The sequence below is a fragment of the Protopterus annectens genome, chromosome 4.part0 (assembly GCF_019279795.1).
Source record: "Protopterus annectens isolate FY-2018-M chromosome 4.part0, PAN1.0, whole genome shotgun sequence".
Classification (NCBI taxonomy): domain Eukaryota; kingdom Metazoa; phylum Chordata; order Ceratodontiformes; family Protopteridae; genus Protopterus; species Protopterus annectens.
Window position 1 is genome coordinate 469486788 of NC_056733.1, and position 20131 is coordinate 469506918.

The following is a 20131-nucleotide window of genomic DNA, read 5'->3' on the forward strand; positions in this document are numbered from 1 at the left end:
TTTTTTCTGTTATTTTTCCACTTTATTCAAAATTATGTGTAATAACCATACAATTATATATTTTTATAGATTGCTTTTAGGGTTCTTGTACACAGACCTTTAGAAGTCTATATGGAATAAAGTTATCTTTGTTAACAATAGGTTATGAAAACAGAAATTGATTTTTACATGCAAAATGTACACAAACATTTTGCATGTAAAAATCAATTTCTGTTTTCATAACCTATTGTTAACAAAGATAACTTTATTCCTTATAGACTTCTAAAGGTCTGTGTACAAGAACCCTAAAAGCAATCTATAAAAATATATATAATTGTATAATTAGTTAGTATTGTTATTACACATAATTTTGAATAAAGTGGAAAAAATAACCAGAAAAAAATAAGAAAAAATGTATGTATGATAATGGAAACAAAATATACACTTACATTTCAACTGATTTAAAATGGTATTTAAAACCAATTTGTAGAATAAAATAAAATACAATACAGAATAAAATACAATTAATCATGTAAACAATGTGGCAATTTTCTAAGTTCCAGTGCACTTTTAATTGAACAGTAGTAGTTCAGTCCAGGCTTCCTAAAAGAGTTCAGCTTTAACTGCCACATGAGTTCATGTTTCTCCAGAATATTCGGGATGTCTCCTTCAAGATCACCCATGTCTATGTGATCCAGGATCTGGAACTTAAAACCTGTGTGTCTTTTATGAAGAGAAAGGTGTTTGGCTAGTGCATTAATTTTATCTTTACATCCAGAGCAGATTTCTGACAGATGACATGAAATCCTACGCTTGAGTTTATTTACACTTGAGTTTATTTATATTTATGACAGGAAAGGTTCACCAAATGGGAATCATCAGTTAGGCAATAAGTTTTTGACTGACTGCTGTTTCTCTGGAGCCAGAGAGACATACTCCTCAAGCCAGCAGCAACATTCTGAAGCTGTATCAGCAACTAGAGTGTGGTAAAATTCCAAACAGGGTGTAGCCTTCAAGCAGCCATGCAAGGAGAACTAGAGTGGAGTTCTTAGAAGGACACTACCCATAGGCTACAAAAGCAGTGAGATGAAAAACAGAGCAAACCAGACTGAACTCGGAGGTGTGCCCATGAAGACAGACACCCTGCTTTCTGTTAAAAAGCCATGAATCAACCTATTAAATCAATTCACCTGAGTACAAATTGATGCTTTGTTCAATAAGACTGCTAATAACTACTTTGTGTGGTAAACTATTGAAAGCCTTGACAAAGTTCAGAAATTTTCATAGGTTGGTACTAGGCTACAAGCCCTTGGGCCTATACATGTCTAGCCATAACAATTCCTGGCTATTTCTTCCCACAGTATTTACTTCCCTGGAACCTTGTCTAGCAAGGCGACTGACGTGATCCCCGAGGTGAATTTCCTATCTCCCATCCAGTCATCAAGGTTCCTTTTCAAGAAGGCCAAAGAGGTGCTCCACTTGACATGTATGGGCAGTCTATTCCAGAGTCTGGGGAGTCTCTGGGACAGGAACCTATCCCTCCAGCAGGTTTTGATCATTGTGATGACAATATTTAGATCCCTGGAGCATGCGTCTTTGAGGGATTGGGATTTCTTTAAGTGTAGAATGTCCAACAGCTCTGGGTTTGACATGGCCTTGTATGTTAAGCAGAGATGGCCTCCGAGTAGACTATATGTGACAGAGTACAGGTGGAGTTTTTTTTTTACATGGTCAGCATAGGGCATCTGCTTTAGGCCTGTGATTCTTTTAGTGAGGTATTTCTGCGGCCTTTCCAGATGTTGCAGATGTCTTGAGAGGTACATACCAAACGAGGAGGTGTATTCTATAATGGGTCTGAGGGAGAAGTACAGTGGGACAATGACCTCCTTTTTTTTTCTGGATGAAAAGCCCTTAGTGATGAGGTGTGCCACATAGGATTTCCTGACTGCTGTGGCGATGTGGTTATCGAAGGTGAGACCACTGTCCACCTGTGTCCTCAAGTCTCTTATCACACTTTCGGTGTTTAGTGTACTGCCACCTATGTAGTAATTCACACGTACATGTTTTTTCCCCAAAGGGGATAACTATACATTTCTTGGAATTGAGCTTGAGCCCATGGCTCTGGCACCAAGCATCTGTTTCTGTAAGGCCCTTTTGTAGAATATCCACATCATTTGGGGATTCAATAATGGCTCCCAATGTGCAGTCATCTGCGAACTTTGCTAGCCAGAGTCCCTTAGTGTTGGCCTGTACTTCAGAGAAGTAGATGCCAAACAAGAGCAGTCCCAGGACTGAACCCTGAGGTACTCCACTTGTCTGGAGTTTGATTTGGAGTTGGCTACTTTTACAGTGTGGGTTCTGTCAGTAAGCCAGTTGGTAACCCATCGAGTGACGTAGGGATCACTGCCCAGCTTAGTAAGTTTATCTAGGATTCCAGAGTGGGGGATGGTGTCAAAGGCCTTGGCGAGGTCCATATAGGCTGTGTGGACCACCTTACCCTCGTCCACAGCTTTGGAGATTGATATGAAGAAGTCAATCAGGCTCAGGAGGCAAGATCGGCCCTTCACGAACCCAAACTCCGTGGGGTCCAGTGTTTGAAGGTTGCCAATGTCTTTGTTTATAAGTTCCATGATAACACGTTCCATGGCCTTGCAGATCAGCTTGTCAGACTGATGGGTGGTAGATCCCGGGATCCAAGGTGGATCTCCCCCTCTGGAGTGGGATAACTGTAGCTATGTGCCACTCAGTGGGCATGAAGCCTGAGGTGAGGCTATGATTAAACATGACATGTAGGTGAGGTGCCAGTTCATTTTGTAGTTCATGTAGTACACAGCCTGGGATGTCGTCTGGTCCCATGGATGCTGTATTCTTAGCTTTGGAGAATACTTTTTTTTACCTGTGTGGCTATTACTGGAATTTGGCAATCTTTAGGGGGTGAAGTTTGCAATGAATAGATCTGCCAGGATATTGGCCATATCCTTGGGATGAGTATATTTAATGCCATTCTGTTGTAGCTCAGAGCAAATCTAAGCAATGCCATTTAGATTCTTGACATAACTATAGAATGCCTTGTGGTTGTCTTTGGAATCTTTGGCAATTATTTTCCTAACTAGCTTTGGAGGATTTTATGAGGGATCTCAGCTTCTTACTGAAGCTGGTGAGTGAGTTTTCTGCATCTTCGGATTTTCCTCTTTTCTGCGACAGTTTCTTCCTTTTGTTGTAAAATTTGTTTATGGCAAGGCACCACCAGATTGGCTTCTTTTTTTGGAGGAGAGCGTCTTGGTTCTATTGGAGATGGCACGATTCATGCACAAGTAGATGTGCTCATACAGTGCCTTAGTGTAGGATTCAGCAGTCGAACTTTCCAGTTCCCGTCTGCATGGGTGTCATGAAGTTTGTCACTTCTGACTCGAGTAGCATGAATGGCTTTGGAGAAGTTTTTATGGAGGTTTCCTTACTGGGGGGTGGGATGTGGATGTCAAGGGTGATTAGCTTATGGTCAGACCTGACCAACGAGGGGATAACCATAGGTGTGGAGCATCGATTTCCCATGTTGGCAATGACTAGGTCTAGGATACTGGAGCCCCTGGTGGGAATAAGGATTAGTTGATCCAGGGCGCTGGAATTTATGAATTCCAAGAACCGTTGGGCAAAGGTGTTGGTACAAGAGTAGTTTTCCCAGTTAATGGCAAGGTAGTTGAAAATCACCCAGTATTAGGGTGTTTGGTTGAAACCTAACATTTTCCAGTATGTTTAGAAAGGTGTAGTGAGAATCTTAGGGCATGGTGGGGGATCTGTAGCAAACTACAATTTGGATTGCAGTCTTACCTAGTGTTAGTTGCACCTGGAGTATTTCAGATGTGTTGTGTTGGGAAACTAGCCCAGTGTTGTGAATATGGACACTCCTCCACCTTTAGTGTTTCGGTCCTGGTTTGGTGGCCAAAAAGTGTGGTAAGAGTTGTAGCCTGGTATTGTAGGGGGGCTTTCTGGAGCCTTGAACCAGGTCTCAGTTACTGCACAGATATTGGTGTTCTCCATTTTTAGGAGTGCCTAGAGAGTGTGCATTTTGAGGTTTAGACTTCTAGCACTGAGTAGCATTACCTTCAGATTTTGCATGCTTGTACCTGTTACGGTGGTTGTTTTGTCCTTTGAACTTTGCCTAAAAAAGGCACTATAGGGTTGGCAAGAGCCTTAGCCAGTTACCTGAATCCCAGGGGTGACAGGTGCAGACCATCTCTGGCAAAGCATCGTGGTCTGTCGACCATGTCATCCCAGGCAGACAGATAGTGGATCCCCTTTGAATGACACCAGAAGCTTATCCAATTGTTGAAGTCAATCATTTTGTCCTTATACTGTAGTATCATTCTGGCCGAAGGCAGGATGCTACATAGGGCTAGGGTCATACCTGCTTGGGCCACATGATCCGAGAGCTCTTCCATGTCTCTTTTCATGTAGTCCAGGGAGGTACGTCTCAAGTCATTCACTCCAGCATGGACAATGATAGAGTCATATTTGTACTTGTTGTGGAGTGACGAGTGCATGCGTTATGTGGTGGATCCTGGCACCAGACAGGCAGCTGACTGTAATTTTCTCCTTGTTCAGCCTGGTGAGTGGGACATCAGTGTGCCTGACTATAGAGTCACCTATGACTAAAGTGTTGGGTACGTTGTCCTGCCTTAGGTGCTGTTGTTGGGTGGCACACTGGTGTTGTGAGCTACGTGACACTTTTGTTGTGATTGGCGTTTGCTTTTCAGCTTCGGAGGTCCTTGTTGCTTGGGCAGGTTAATGTTAAGGGCCTCCACATATGTGGGTTTAGTGTTGCTATGTGTGGGTGTTGGTGGTGTGGGTTTAGAAGGGCTATGTGTTGCTTGAGGTGTAGTGTGGGTGTTAACCTTCTCCTCGAATGTCTAGTACAATCTTGGGTGGAGACAGCTTTGCTTCCAGTTTGGCAATGTAAGTGCATCTCTCGCAGGTTGAGTGTTGGGTGGTAAGAGGAGAGGGCTGTCTGTGTACATGAGGCAATTGCTGCATTGCCCCAGTATGCCCAGATTCACCAGGTGGACAGGAGAAATCACCGGAAGCTGACCCTTGGACATGCCTGGTTTGGTGCTTTTTTTTTTGTAAAGTACAAGAGCTGTTTTCCCTTACCTTAGCAAGGTACTTTGCAATTATAGGCTGTTTAGTGCCTACAATTAATTTCTCCTTATTAACAAGGAGAGTGGAGTGCTTGTATCCGTCTAAGACTTCCTAGTGCTTTCTAGCAGGTTTTAAAGCAAGTGCTAGTCACAGGGATACTTTAAGGTAAGATGAAAAAAAATTGTTCATCCTAAACACTGCAGTGTACACTAGAGAAGTTTGATGTGAAAGTAGGTAACTTAAGTTTTACCCGTCTAAAAAGTTAAGCTTTAGTGGAGAGTCACTATTTTTAAAACAGCAAGATAGATTGAAAGGGGGTGGACAATTTTGTATTCTGGTACTATGGAATACAGTAGGATGGCCAATAAATTTAAATAGTTGACGGGAAGTGATTTTACTAAATGATAACTTTGTGCTTACTCACACAAGCCAGTAGAAACAGAGAGGAAATGAGAAATATGGTCAAATTAACATAAGGGGAAGGCAACTAGAAAGACAACGGTGTTTAAGAACACTACAGTAACCGGGTGGGGAAAATAATTCTGCCTGACTCAAGAGACAGAGCTGTGGTCTCCTTTCAAGTTTTAATATGCAGTTAAAAGCAGAATATAAAACAAGGTAAATAAAACAAATCACAGTATTCAAAATAGAAAAAGGCAAACTAACCTTTCCCTCACAGCAAAATGTAGCAGAGTCTGGGTGAGCCTTTCTAGTAAGTGATAATTTCAAGTAATAGTGACCCAGAGCTCTGCATCCATGCCCATGTTCACAGGTTCATAAAACTAAGCCACATGACAAAACAGAACAGGCTTTTATAAAACATGCTGAATTATGTCAGTAATACTGCAACAGGGATTATTGATCTCAGAGGATTAGCAGGCCACCTCTCAAAGCATTTAGAAAAAAAAAAATGTGTCTGGCTGATTCTACTTAGCTGTACTCTGACAATCTCCTTATGAACTGGGAGGGCATCAGCCCATCTCCATGTTGTAGGAACAAGACAATCCTGTAGTATAAAGTTAAAAAAGATCTAGAGGCAGAGCTGAAATGGCATGAAATTGGCCCGTGGCACACTTAAAACAAATGGTCTTGAGTGATGATGCAACCACGCCACAGGTAATAACTGAACATTGTGAGGCAATTATAAGGATATGCATCCTGAAACACTAACAAATTCCTTGGCTTAACCAATCTAGCAAAGCAGAGTAGAACATATGACGTACAAAGTTATCTAAGATTGCAGTCAACCTCATTTTTAACAATAGAACCGGACTAACCCAGTCAAAGTTTTTCTTAAAGTTCACATATTTAAAAAAAACTTCTTCATATAAAGGTCTGCCATTAGCCAGGTGTTTATAGTCACTCTTGCTATCCATTATGGCACAAATAGCTGCTTTTCAATGTTTGAACACACTCATTACTAGTATTCTAAACCTTTTACAATGTTAAAAATACACACTTTCTTGAGCAGCTTAGGTTTGTCATCCTACCAAGTAGGAAGCAATTTTAGCTCTTTATGTGGAGCTAATACAACCAGTCAGACCGAGTTATGCTGTCTCGGTTTTTCCAGTTTGCCAAAGTAGAATTTTCAAAAATGGATATCACCGTGGCTAAATGTAAACTTCACATTAATAGACAATGTTAATAGCAGACAACTTTATTGAACCACGTGAATAAATTATCCTGAAGTCTAAAACCAAGTGATCTGAACTGTCTAAAGGAAGAGAAGGGGTTTGGATAAAGAACAAATTAGGATTACTTGTAAATACCCAATCCAAGACATTTTTATTTTGATTTGGAAAATTTGCTAACTAAACCCAATAGCATCAAAACGAATGATTCAGCTTCCATACAAGACTTACATTATCTGGACTCTGGGTAGTTGTGAGGATAATTATAGTCACCTGTTGTGAGATTACCAAGAAGTTAGTCAACTTGAGTAGGCATTTGTCAATGCGATGTAAAAGCAACAAAGGAGGCTCCAGACCACGGCTACTAAAAACATATTAAAGTGTTAATCCAAAGTGAGCGCTTTCGTAGTTCAAAGCTACTTCATCAGACAAAACTTACATCAAAATATGCAGTTTATATACCTTCAAGCTAGATAATTAATCAATTAACAGGCTGATTGGCTTAAAGGCACATGGCCAAATTCATTAACACTGGGTAAAACCAAAATGTGGAACTGCATGAAAAACATCTTACACCTAATTCATTCATCTAGTAATACATATAGTCTACAAAAATAATCAAAGATGATATCAGAAACATTTACCTAGTACCTGGGCCTATCTAAAGAATCACTTTAAGTTTTTAGTGATAGATATGGTTAAGTCCAGTATCAGCGGGGGAGACATTAAGAACAAAGTTGAAGTCAAGGAACTTGAATGGATAATTAGGCTGCAAGACAATGCTGGTAAGGGCATCAATGATAAAATTTGCATTAAACCAGTACTAATGGATAGAGGAATTAGATAATTTTGTACTTCATGTATTTTATGTATTTTGAATGAGTTTTTAGACATAATAAATGTTTTTATAATATGTACATGCTTTTTTTAGATAGGCCCAGGTACTAGGTAAATGTTTCTGAATACATTTATTCATGAATTTAAAATTTGGTAACCTGGGTATAGCACTGATCCTTTCGCACAGGTCATGGCACTGTGAGGTAGGTTACTTAAACCTAATGGACTACAAGTAGTATTCTTTAGTCTCATTTTAACTCTGTCTTAACTACAGGTAACATTCATCAAGTTCAACTTTCAAGCTACTGAATTTAGAGAAATGGAATGGTCAATTGATCAGTCAGTCAAAATGACACTACAAAAAATAAAGCATTGCTAAATGGCAGTTTTTCCACACTGAAAAAGGTTTGTTATTCTTACTATGATTCCAGAATCCTGCTGCTAGAGCCCATAAACGTCCCCAAGGCTTGGGAAGATCTTCTGGTTCAGTATCCTCAGGGATTGAAGCAAGTAGTTCTTGGGTGGGTAAAGTGTCTAGGGAGCTGTGTGTCCCAGACCCTGTGGAGGACGACTGGCTGGAGGACTGAGGCCCACTGGAAGAACTGGAACCTCCCTGAGAATGAGACTGCTGAGACTGCTGTGACTGCTGTTTCTGCTGCTGCTGGGACTCTCCTCCTGTTTCTCGAGACATCCTTCTCATAAATTAGAGCCAAATGTCTTATGGTATTAACTGCATCAAGAAAAACAAACAGCTTTAGAAAAGAATTGCCATGTCTCCTCATGAAATTACACCACCATCTTCATGTACCAAAAATTTTCCAGAGGAACCAAACAGATCACAACAGCACTCACCATCCCTTATGGAAACATTAACATTTTATTAAATCTTTAGGAACATCCCCTGATGAACACAAGGAGCAGGCTGTGGGTGACCAAGAGCAAATCCAATTTACAAGGAAGGCTCACTCATTCACATCAGCAGTAGAGGTGCACGTAAAAGGTAAACAAGTGGCATAACTGTGTGCAGTGCAACCTAAGCAAGGAAGCATACACAAAGGTTACCCCTGCCACGAATATTACAGCCTAAGTGGTCACTCAGATGGCTGGTTGTCACATCTCCCCTCCTTATCCTTCCCCCTTATCTATGTAGCTGGATGGGAAAATGAATGGACAGTAAGAAAGAAAGAAGCTGGTGCCAGGTGAGTGTAAGGGTAACCCAAAAAACGGAGATAAAAGCATTTGACCATCTCAGCTGTTACGTTTGTACAACATACACTAGCGATACCTTATTACTCCGCAATGGCAGATAATGCTCTATTAGATATTTTGATTTACAACAACAACATAGTAATACTATAGGGGATTTGAAAAAAATGCAAAGGAGTACAGTCAGACAAGATAAACAACTGCAAAAAGTAGGAGACAAGATATTTTTGCTCTGGTCTGCTTAGCTGACTTTTTGCACTCTGGATGAAGTTTAAATACTGACAATGGGTACCCCAATATGGCTTAAAATAAAAGGGAAAATATATCTGCAGCACACTGGAAACAGTACAAAAATTAAATGAATAAGCCTGTCAAACTTGGTCGAATTTTATGCAGCATGTTATGCTGTACATTCAACAGCTGAAAAGGATGTGTAGATTCAGTTTTATACTGCCACACAATTCTCCACTTTGTACAGTTACAAAACAAATTTTGGAGAGCATTAGATGGCCAATAGACAAAGAAAAAAAAAAAGAGGAGAGAAATACATCACACTGGATTCAAAAGACAGTTTGGCACAGCTGAAATTAGTAAGATGTGCAGCACTGAATGAGCCAGCCAAAGCACCAAATTCAGTTTTATATTGGCATGTGATGCATTACTTGTTCATTTGGTTATTGTGCAACAGGCAGCTGTGCAAGGTTTTACATATATTTTTTTCCCCACATTAAAGAACTTAAGGTTTAATGACCATCGGTATTCATTTCAATGCGCCCTGCAATGGTGAACCTGGCTAAACAGTCCAATAAATATCACTGAAAAAGCTCATTTGGAAACTGAGTAACTACAAGTTATGTTTAAGATAAATATGTTGTTGTTTGTCTTTCGGCTATTCCCGATAAGGGGTCGCCACAGCGGAACTCCGGTCCGCTAATGATTAGCAGTAGATTTTTACGTAATGCCGAGGTGCCAGCTCGAGGCCCAACCTTCAAACAAAGGCACACTCATTTACGCACGCATGTCTTTCCAAACACTACCCAACCGCAGGGAGGACATGAAGACTCCCCACAGAAGACACTCCCAAGCCCAGCCGAGAATCGAACGGGAGAACCTCTTGCTGTGAGGTAACAACGCTTCCGCCGTACCACCGCGGCTTTCATGATTAAGATAAATATGTGAATTGTTAAAATCTATATCAAATGCAATCAACTAAAATATATACTATGCTGCAGAACTAAAAAAGGGTATTAAAATATCAAACTCAAATATAAGAGACTCCAAATAAAATAGCTGCCTATTGCATGCACTGAAAAATAATCAGTTTACCCCTGAAAGCCACCCATTTATTTACAGCGCAATGATTACCTGTTGCTAGCTTATAGATCACAGTCCCAGAGATTTAGAAAGAATCCATTATGCTTGCGTAAACTATTATCACCTAAAGGTGTAGTTTACATCTTGCAAAAATGCAATTGAGACATGTTTATTTAGCCCCAACGACAAAAATCTCATTAATCAGCTAAATTACAAGTCTGAGTCATGCATAAATTACTGCCAATGCAAAACAGCACTTTCCAATAGATGCATGCACACACACTAGCACACAAACACCCACTGCCATTACATCTCTGCTGATCTTCCATTAATGCCATCTCTACCAATGAAAGCTATGGGTAAAGGCAGTATTTTAACAGAGTTGATCATCACAAATGGCCATGCTAATTTACACAGCTGAGCAATTCCCTGCATCACTAGGCTGCATAAACACCTTCACTGAAGCACTGAATTGGAACAGCACATGGTTTATTAGCATTAGCCGCTCCCCAGAATGCCTTAGTGTTTAGCAAAGGCATGGCGACGGCCCACCCCAAGTGATTCTACTGACTTAGTAACATTACTGCAGTGGGCCTATCTCTGCATCAGAAAGGGAGCCTGTGATTGGCTGTTTATGTTAGAACTTTCAGCTCATGATGGACCTTTCTGAATCCCTGCCAGTAACACCTTAATTTCTCTTTGGACTTCTTACTTATACTTTTGAAAAGACAAATTCAAGATGAAGATATATGTTGCATTTCATGACAATCAGTGTTGCCAAAAAAGTATACAAAATATATAATGGGTTAGTTATACATATGGGTCTGCTTAAACAGCTGCACTGTCCTGTGCTCAAAGTTTAAATCAATAAAGAATGTGTTGTTTCCTGTCAGGTGCAATAGATGTGCTGAATATGTACATTAGATAACCCTGAAAAACAGCTAGTGCCATTACATACAGCTACGACAATTGTTTTACAGAATTTACACCGAGCTAGACTTCCAGATAGTTATTTTCCAGATCTTAAGTGCAACTCCAAATTGCACAGCCACAAAACACAGTTCATTTTACACTGAAAAGCACACTTCAGTGCATATGAAAATGTCATTCAGTTCACATTTTAAAATATGCACTTCTCTTGCCTTATATTATTAAGTACTTCAACACCATGTAATTACTTAGGATGCATACCTTTTCGAAAAGCAGTACTCCTAAGGAGAGAAAAGAAAGTGTGCTACAGGCATTGAAGATGGTAAGGACTTAAGCTTTAGTAAGATAAAAGACACATGAAAAAACCTACAGTAACATGAACAAGAAACCTAAGTTCACACACCCAGTTTTAACGTAACTGTGTAGGTATGCATGTGCTTTCGGGGGGGGGGGGGGGTTCTCAATCTGTTGTACCTACCATAAATGTATACTTGTTGTTAACAAATGAAGCATAAATGATCATTAAACAAATATGATAATGTTCATTAGATCACTATTGCAGTAGCCTAAGCTATATGCCAAGGACTGGACGTCTCAGCCAGTATTCAAATCTTTTGGGCACCTTCTATGCACACACTACATCCAAGGAGACCGGAAGACATGCCAGCATAAAAGCAGTACAGATGCCAAAATTCAGAACCTTCTTGCCACTGAAAAAAACAGACGGTCTTTGCTGCACCTTCTGTTTCAGAAGTTGAATAGTTTGAGATATTGGGCAGGTAAGTACCCTGCTGGGAACTTTCCTTCAATATTTCTGTGAAAACCTGTCCTCTTTTTTTATTATGTCTAAGTGAATGGGGAAGTATCTCTGTGGATGCCAGGTTTCACTCAGAGATTTACAGTTCTTTTTCCGCTGAGGAGAGTAACACTATGTACGGTCATGCTCTACATGTTTATCATTTACCCCTAGAATGATAAGGAGTCATCTTAACTCCCTCAAACTCTATGGGGAAAACTAGCAGCTTAAAGCCATTACACAACAGACTATGGAACCAACTGCTGGTACCCAGGACGTTTCCCAGTAGTCAAAACAAATCTGTGACAGAGGTCCCTGTAATGCCTACTGCTATATGCTCTTTCCTATCCCTGACTCCACTGTGGCTATATCAGAGCCCTTGCACCATTCATCTGCTTCTTCAGACCCTTCTGCTTGCAGCTCGTAAAGACAACAAGCATCTGGAATCTATTATGTCCTCCAAAGCCAGACTTGGTTTTGAAGAGGGGAGAACTGTGTTGGGTTGCTTCAGAAGGAGATAACTACATCCTGCAGATTTTAGTTAGTGACGAGATACCTGGCATTCCTATAGAAATCCAGACGTCTAACTCTCTAATCCCCAAAGAAAAAAAAAACTCAGAAGATTAAACACTTTTCCACTCCCTCTATTCATCCTTCCAAAAATACAAAGAGGAATGGCTTTCCTTTACTAAAGGTCTTTTTAAGGTCTTTCAGTGACTTCAGGTTGCTTCTCCAGCTTCTTCACATTTAAAAAGGAAGAGAAGATCTTCGCCTTCTGACTTGGGCTCTGATGTTGAAGATATAGGTTCATAGGTAAGTACTAGGCTATCTGCCCAAGGGCATTTATAAGCCTAGCCAGAATGTGTTGGCTTTTGCCACCCCCTTAGATTAGTTCCCTGTGCCTCTGTCTAGCAGAGCCATTAGTTCCCTGCACCACTGTCCAGCAGAGCCATTAGTTCCGTGTGCCACTGTCCAGCAGATCCACTGCAGTGATCCGCGGGGTAAATTTTCTGTTTCCCATCCACCTGAAGGTTTCTCTTGAAAAGCGTTCGTGAGGGGCTCTGCCTGATGTATACTGTAATCCTGTTCCAAAGCATGGGGAGTCTCTGGCATAGGAATCTATCCCTCCGGCATGTTCTATTTATCACTGTGGTCAGGTTTACATCTCTAGAGCGTGTGGCTCTCTGGGATTTTTTTTTTTTTTTTAGGTGGAGCATGTCCATCAATTCTGGGTTGGACATGGCCTTGTACGTCAGGCAGAGATCACCTCTGAGTAAGCGGTATGCAACAGAGTACAGCTGGAGTTTCTTGAGTCGGGCTACATAGGGCATCTGAGGCCAGTAATCCTCTTGGTGAGGTACTTTTGTGGTCTTTCCAGCTGTTGCAGGTGTCTTGTAAGGTACATCCCAAATGGGGTGTTGTATTCTATGATGGGTCTAATGAGTGATGAGTAGAGGCACAATAACCTCTTGTTCTAGATGCGAACCCTTTTGTGATTAGGTGGGCCACAGAAGGATTTTCTAACTGCCTTAGTAATCTCTCCTTTGATAATCATATTGCCATCTACTTGGGTCCCTAGATCCCTTATTACATTTTCTGTATTTAGGGGACTACCACCTATATGGTAGTTCGCGGGTACTTTGTTTTTTTCCAAAGGAGATGACTATGCACTTTTTGGCATTTAGCTTGAGGCCATGATTTTGACACCAGGTATCAGTCTCAGTGAGACCCATCTGGAGGGTGTCTCTGTATATGCCGGAGAATCAATTATGGCCCCTAGCTTGCAGTCATATGCAAACTTGGTTAGCCATAGTCCTTCTATGCTTGCCTGTACCTCTGAGAAGTATACACCGAACAGGAGGGGTCCTAGGACTGATTCCTGGGGGACGCCACTTGTAACCGGTTTAGTCTCTGATGTAGAGCCTGCAACTCTCACCATGTGGGTTCTATCCACGAGCCAGTTGGCAACCCATCTGGTGACATAGGGGTTTATGTTCAAGCTGGTGAGATTGTCTAATACTAGAATGGGGAATGGTGTTGAAAGCCTTTGTGAGGTCTAGGTAGGCTGTGTGGAAGCCTTTGCGAGGTCTAGGTAGGCTGTGTGGACCTCCTTTCCCTCGTCTAATGCCTTGGTAACCGTCTCAAAGAAGTCCACCAAGTTTAGGAGGCATGATCTGCCCTTAAGCCAAACTGGGTAGGGTCCAAGGTTTGAAGGTTCCCAATGTCTCTGTTAATGAGTTCCATGATGATGCATTCCATAGCCTTGCAGGTCAGGCTTATAGAGCGATAGTTCCCGGGGTCCACTGTGGCTTCACCTTTGTGCAGCGGGATAACTGTTGCTGTGCGCCACTCTGTGGGTACGTAGCCTGTAGAGAGGCTGAGTTTGAACAGTGCGTTTAGGTGAGGGGTTAGTTCATTTTGGAGCACTTGTAAGACACAGCCTGGGACACCATCCGGTCACATTGAAGCTGTGTTTTTGGCTTTGGATAGGGCTGTTTTAACCGGTGTGTCGGTCATTAATGGGGCCCTACATGCTTCTGGGTATGGTTCTGGGCCCTTTACGGGGTGAGAGGGGGGTGATGTTTGCACTAAACCTGTCTGCCAGAATGTTGGCAATATCAGTCGGTTCAGTGTATTTTGTGCCATTCTGCACCAACTCAGAGCAGATCTGAAGTTTTTCCACTTAGGTTCTTAACCATACATCTTTGGAGTCATTGGCAATTTTTCTTTCAAAACTAGTCTTGGATGATTTAATGAGGGATCGTAGTTTCTTGCTGATACTGAATAGGGATGACTTTCCTTCTTGGGATTTTCTGTACTAGTTTCCTCTTTCTGTTGTATAGCTTGTTTATGGCAGAGGTCCACCAGACTGGTTTCCTTTTCTTGGAGGAGTGAGTCTTGGTTTTACTTGGGATACCACGATCCATGCATTCCTGCAGATGCTCATAGAGTGCCTTTGTAAAGGTTTCAGAAGCTTGGACAACATTGTCCTTTAGCAAGGGCTGTGAACCTTTTCACCTCGGTCTTAAGTAACGTGAAGTTTGCTTTTGAAAAATTTTTCATGGTGGTTTCCTTGATTGGGGGTGGGGGCAGAATGTGGATATCCAGAATGATTAGTCTATGGTCTGATCTAACCAGCGAGGGGTTGACCTCAGTTGTGGAACACCAGTCGCCCATGTTAGTGATGACCAGGTCCAATAGGTTGTTCCCTCTGGTGGGGGTGTTGACCAGTTGATCCAGGGCGTTTGAGTTTATAAATTCTAGGAAGCGTTTGGCAAGGGAGTTAAGTACTTGAATAGTTCTCCCAGTTTATGTTTGGGTAATTGAAATCACCCAGTATTAGGTAGGACCTTCATATTTCCCAGTGTCTCCAGAAATGCGGAATGGGGGTCCTGGGCCATGGTGGGTGATCTGTAGCAAGCTACAATTTGGATTGCAGTTTTGCCCGTTGTTAGTTGCACATGGATGATCTCTGATGCATTGTGCTGCGTATCCTTGATGAATATGGATACACCCCTGCCTTTGTGTTTCGGTCCTGGTTCTGTGGCCGAAAGGTATGGTATGAGTTATAGCCTAGTAGTGCTAGGGTACTCTCAGGAGCCTTAAACCAGGTTTCTGTTACTGCACAGATGTTGATGTTCTCCATACTGAGGAGTGCCTCGAGTGCGTGCATTTTGAGGTTTAGACTTCTGGCGTGGAGTAGCATTACCCTTAGTTTTTGGTTACTTGTGCTATTTATGGTGGTGGCTTTGTCTTTTGAGCCTTGTCTAAAAAAGGCACTATGGGGGCGGCAAGAGCCTTGGCCAGTATTCAAAAGCCTAAGGGTGACAGGTGCAAGCCCTCTCTTGTGAAGCAACGTGGCTTGTCGAGCACGTCATCCCAGGCAGATAGATACTGGATCCCCTTTGAATGACACCAGAAACTTGGCCAGTTGTTGAAACTGATTATTTTTTCTTTATACTGCGGCATCATTCTTTGTGAGGGCAGGATGCTACTCAGGATCAGGGTCATACAGGCCTGGGCTACATGATCAGAGAGCTCTTCCATGTCTCTTTTTAGGTAGTCCAGGGAGGTACTTCTCAGGTCATTCACACCAACATGGACAATGACAGAGCTGTATTTGTACTTGTTCTGGAGTGACCTGAGTGCTTGTGTTATGTGGCGGATCCTGGCACCCGACAGGCAGCTAACTAACTTTCTCCTTGTCCAGCCTAGTTAGTGGGACATCAGTGTGCCAGACTATAGTGTCGCCTATTACTAGTGTGTTGGGTATATTATTTTACGTTAAGGGCTGTGACTACATGGCACACTGACTATGTGAAGTACGTGTTTAATGGTTGGTGATGGGGTGTGGAGGTTGCTTGGATGTCTGCTTTGGAGGTCTCTGTTGCTTTTGCAGATTATTATTTACAGCCTCAGAGTATGTTTTCATGTATTCATGTGTGTTATTTGCCGGTGTTGGTTTATTAGGTCTATGTGAGACTGGTGGTGTGTTGCAAGTATTACCCTTCTCCTCCTGACTGTTAGTTCCAGTCTTGGGTTGAGAGAGCTTTGCCTCCAGTTTGGCTGTATAATTGCATCTCTCGCATATATTAGTGTTTGGTGGTAGGAGGAGAGGGTTGTCTGTGTACATGAGGCAGTTGTAACATTGCCTCAAAATGCCCAGATTCTCCAGTTGGACTGGAGAGTACATAGAATTACATCTTGCTTCCCAAGCGTCATCACCCAAAAACTTGGAATCAAAAACTAAAGAAACCATTTTATTCAGATTCTCCTGTGGAAGAGTTGTCTTTCTGATGCTATAGGAAGGATGAAAGACTTATTTCAATGAGAGCAAAACCAAATATCTGATACACGAGATATTATGACCTCCTACAGGTAAAAGTTCCTAAACCACTGGCTATTCTCATCAGCAGGAGCATTAGAAGATGCCTTTAGTGCTGGCAGAACTTCTCCTGACACCCATGCACCTGCTCCTAGGAAATCAGAAAAGCTTTACAAGGTGCCTCAGTTACATACATTTTTTTCCATAACTGTGGAAGACCCATCTAACTTCCTCCACAAAAAGCGCTGGATCTAAACATCTTACTGTATTTAATCCTGCACCCTAGACAAGGAAGGCAAAGCCTTTGATATATACAAAAAGGGTGGCAGATGTGTGAACCTCCTAGCTTTTAGAACTGTTGACTGTGAAATACACATCCAAATATGTTTTGGCATGGTTTGCTGACAGGAATAAGGTTACTGCAGAGTTGCCTGCTTCAGATATAAAGTCTTCACTACCTTCTATGCCTTCCTCAGTCACACAAGTAACTAAATGTTCTTAGAGATGCTCTTATGTTGCTGCAGATACAGTAGCTACAGCTGCAGCAATTAGACAGTGATGCACAGGTATGCATGGCTATGACCCCAAAATTGTCACAGAATCAGAAGGGTGGAGCAAAGGAGGCAGACCACCAGGCACAAGGTGTTAGGTGGCACAACGGGCAGATGACAATTGGAAAGTTGTAAAGTAGTGCAGCACTTGTATTAGTTTCTGTACAAGCATTTCTGAATGCCAGAATGAAACTGAATTCCAGTACTGCTTTTGCAGTCAGGACTGAAGCGCTTGCTTCAGGTTAGTAAGCTTTTAAAAGTCTGCACTGTTGAGTAACTTAGCGTGTACAGATTACTTGGTGCTCCCTAAGAGGTGAAGAGCGCTGGGTCACAGAATGGACAAAAGACCTTTCTTCTCGCTTCTCAACTCAATTTAGAGTGGAGGGGTACCAGACTGAGGAATGACACTGGGTGCTAAACAGGCCAGCTACATCTCTGCAAAGGAAATAAAATCTGTAATTCTTAATGCATCACTTAGTAAAGAGGTTTTAGCTGACACTTCATCTGTTGAACAGATTTGATGAAAGGGAGAAAGTAATCCAAAGGGTAAAGCAATTTTTTCAATCTCCTATACCTAAATATAGCAGAAAATACCCTTCTAGCTGATGGGCCATTTTATAGGAAACCAGCTGTGGGCCATTTTATAGGAAACCATTCAAACAATCCAACAAAAGTCAAGAAAGCAAGAGTTTGAAAAACAATGGTAGGGCAGCTCTAAGGAAAAAAAAAAAAAAAGGAGGGGCACTACAGGCTTGATCTCAGTCCAAGTGATCGATAATGCAGTTTTTCCTTCCCTGGCAACTTTCAAAGAATCTTTCTCTCATTTCCACCATGGTACCAGGTTACAACAGATTCTCGGGTATCAGGAAATTCAAAACAAACACAGTATGCAAGGAGATTCCTTCCTAAAAGGCTAGATATATTCCTCCTCATCCTCAAAATGAAACCCACTTTTTTTTTCCTTATTGGTCATGAGCTGTCCCAAGGTGTGATCAAATCTATATCAGGCAAGCAAAAAGGAAAAGGATTCCAATCATGTATGCTTCTGCTGCAAAAAAAGGCGGTACCTACAGGCCTGCCCTGGAATTGTCCTACTTAATCTTCACATCGGGTCTCGAAAGTTCAAAGTGCTCACCATGCAGTCCCTTTTTCCTCATTTCCTCCTCTAAGTTTCGTGGCAACTTTAGACCTAAAAGATGCCAGTAAATCATATTCCCATTCACAGAAACTCTAGATGCATTTTAAGGTTTTCTATTCCTGGTTCACATTTTCAGTTCCTTTTCTTTACCCGTTAGTCTATCCACAGTCCCAATGGTATTGATGAAGGGTCTAGCTCGACTGATAGCTTTTTGCATGCTACAAGGCATTCACATTTCCCCACTTGGACAACTGCCTTATTTTTGAAGACTCTATTCAAAAACATCAAGACTTGACACATGATCAAAAATCTTTCAAAACCTGTTTCCACATCAATCTGATCAAATCATTTCTAGGTGGTCTGCTAGACACTTCTCAAATAATGGTTTGCCTGTCTCAAGAAAAAGTATCCTTTTAACAAGAACAGCTTAGTCAGTTCTTTCAGCAGCCTCTAACTACAGCCAGTGAATGACTCAGGATTCTAGAATCATGACATTCATTCCTCTAGCCAAATTACACGAGAGTAATTCAATGGTTTCTAAAATCTATCTAGACCCACTACCAAGACCCTCAGCCTTTGTAAATTCCTATGCCAAATTTGGCCAGGAAGGCGTTTCAATGGAGAATAGGTAAACTGCTTCTGAATCCAGATATTCCAATATCCCCATATTTCCTACTCAGGATTTGACAAGGGGTACCTTAGCCTTTGCCTGGGAGACAGTATCCAAGGAATTCAAGATACAAACAGTATCCAAAGAATTCAAGATACAAGGTCTTTGGGATCATCATTTCAAAAGGAAGCACATAAATTATGGCACTGGTAAACTCACTGATGAACCTGAATTATTTATGGACTCCAGGACCTCTTTTGGCAAATCAAAGATAACACTCATATAGTACATAAGCAAGGGGGAACCAGGTTGTACCCTCTATACATACTAGCCATGATAGCCTGGGAATATGCAGTATGGTACAACCAATTCCTACAGGCTACATACACTCCTTCAGAACAGAATACTGCGGCAGATAGATTAAATTCCAGGACAGACCCCCCCCTCCACAAATGGAAATTACACGGAGGGATCTTCCAGAAGATAATTAATCTATGAGGTTCTTTACAAGCAGATCCGTTTATCTCCAATCACAGACCGTTCCATGACTCCTTACGTAAAGGCCTGGAAACAGATATCTTTTCCTTCCCCATGGATACAAATGCTCCTGTAAACCTTCAGCTCTTTCACCTGAGAACAAGAGTTCTGTTAAAAGATTCAAAAGGACTCTCCAAAAATAATCTTAGTGATTCCCTTCTGGTCCAGACAGCTGTGGTTCTCCCTTGAAGTTGACCAAGGCTAATTCTCTAAACCTCCCCACAAGATAGACTTACACAGGGAAAGGGCTCTCCTATTCACCCAAATCTGAAAATTCTACATCTGGAAGCCTGGATAATAAAAGCTTTGATTCCTCTCGGAGACCTTTTGCCTGAGGACATGCAACAGGTCTTAAAGGAGGCTAAGAAACCTGCTATTAGAAAACACTATTTGGCAAAGAAGAATAGATTTTTCTGGCTGGTGTCAGAACAGGAACCAAAGACCCTTTTAAGGCTAAAGGTAAATTTGTTTAAATCTGGCCTTTCTTACTCCTCTATTGAGTCAGCTTTTGGCCATTTCTGTTTGTCTGTACTTGGATCCTCCCCTTTCATCTTATTTCAGGTAAAAGAATTTTTGAATGTGGTACATCACATTCGTTTATCTAGAAAACAGGTGACTCCTCCTTGTGATCTTAACTTTGT

At 41.6% G+C, this 20131-nt stretch overlaps 1 protein-coding gene across 1 annotated transcript in view; it reads right to left on the reverse strand.

Annotated features, from left to right (window-relative positions):
- CHEK2 (checkpoint kinase 2) overlaps positions 1 to 20131 on the reverse strand; it is a 1207489-nt gene that overhangs the window by 1113126 nt on the left and 74232 nt on the right. Inside the window, exon 2 of the mRNA XM_044068390.1 lies at positions 8004 to 8313. Within this exon, the coding sequence (XP_043924325.1) occupies positions 8004 to 8283 (280 nt within the window). The 5' untranslated portion in view covers positions 8284 to 8313. The remainder of the gene's footprint in view (positions 1 to 8003; positions 8314 to 20131) is intronic.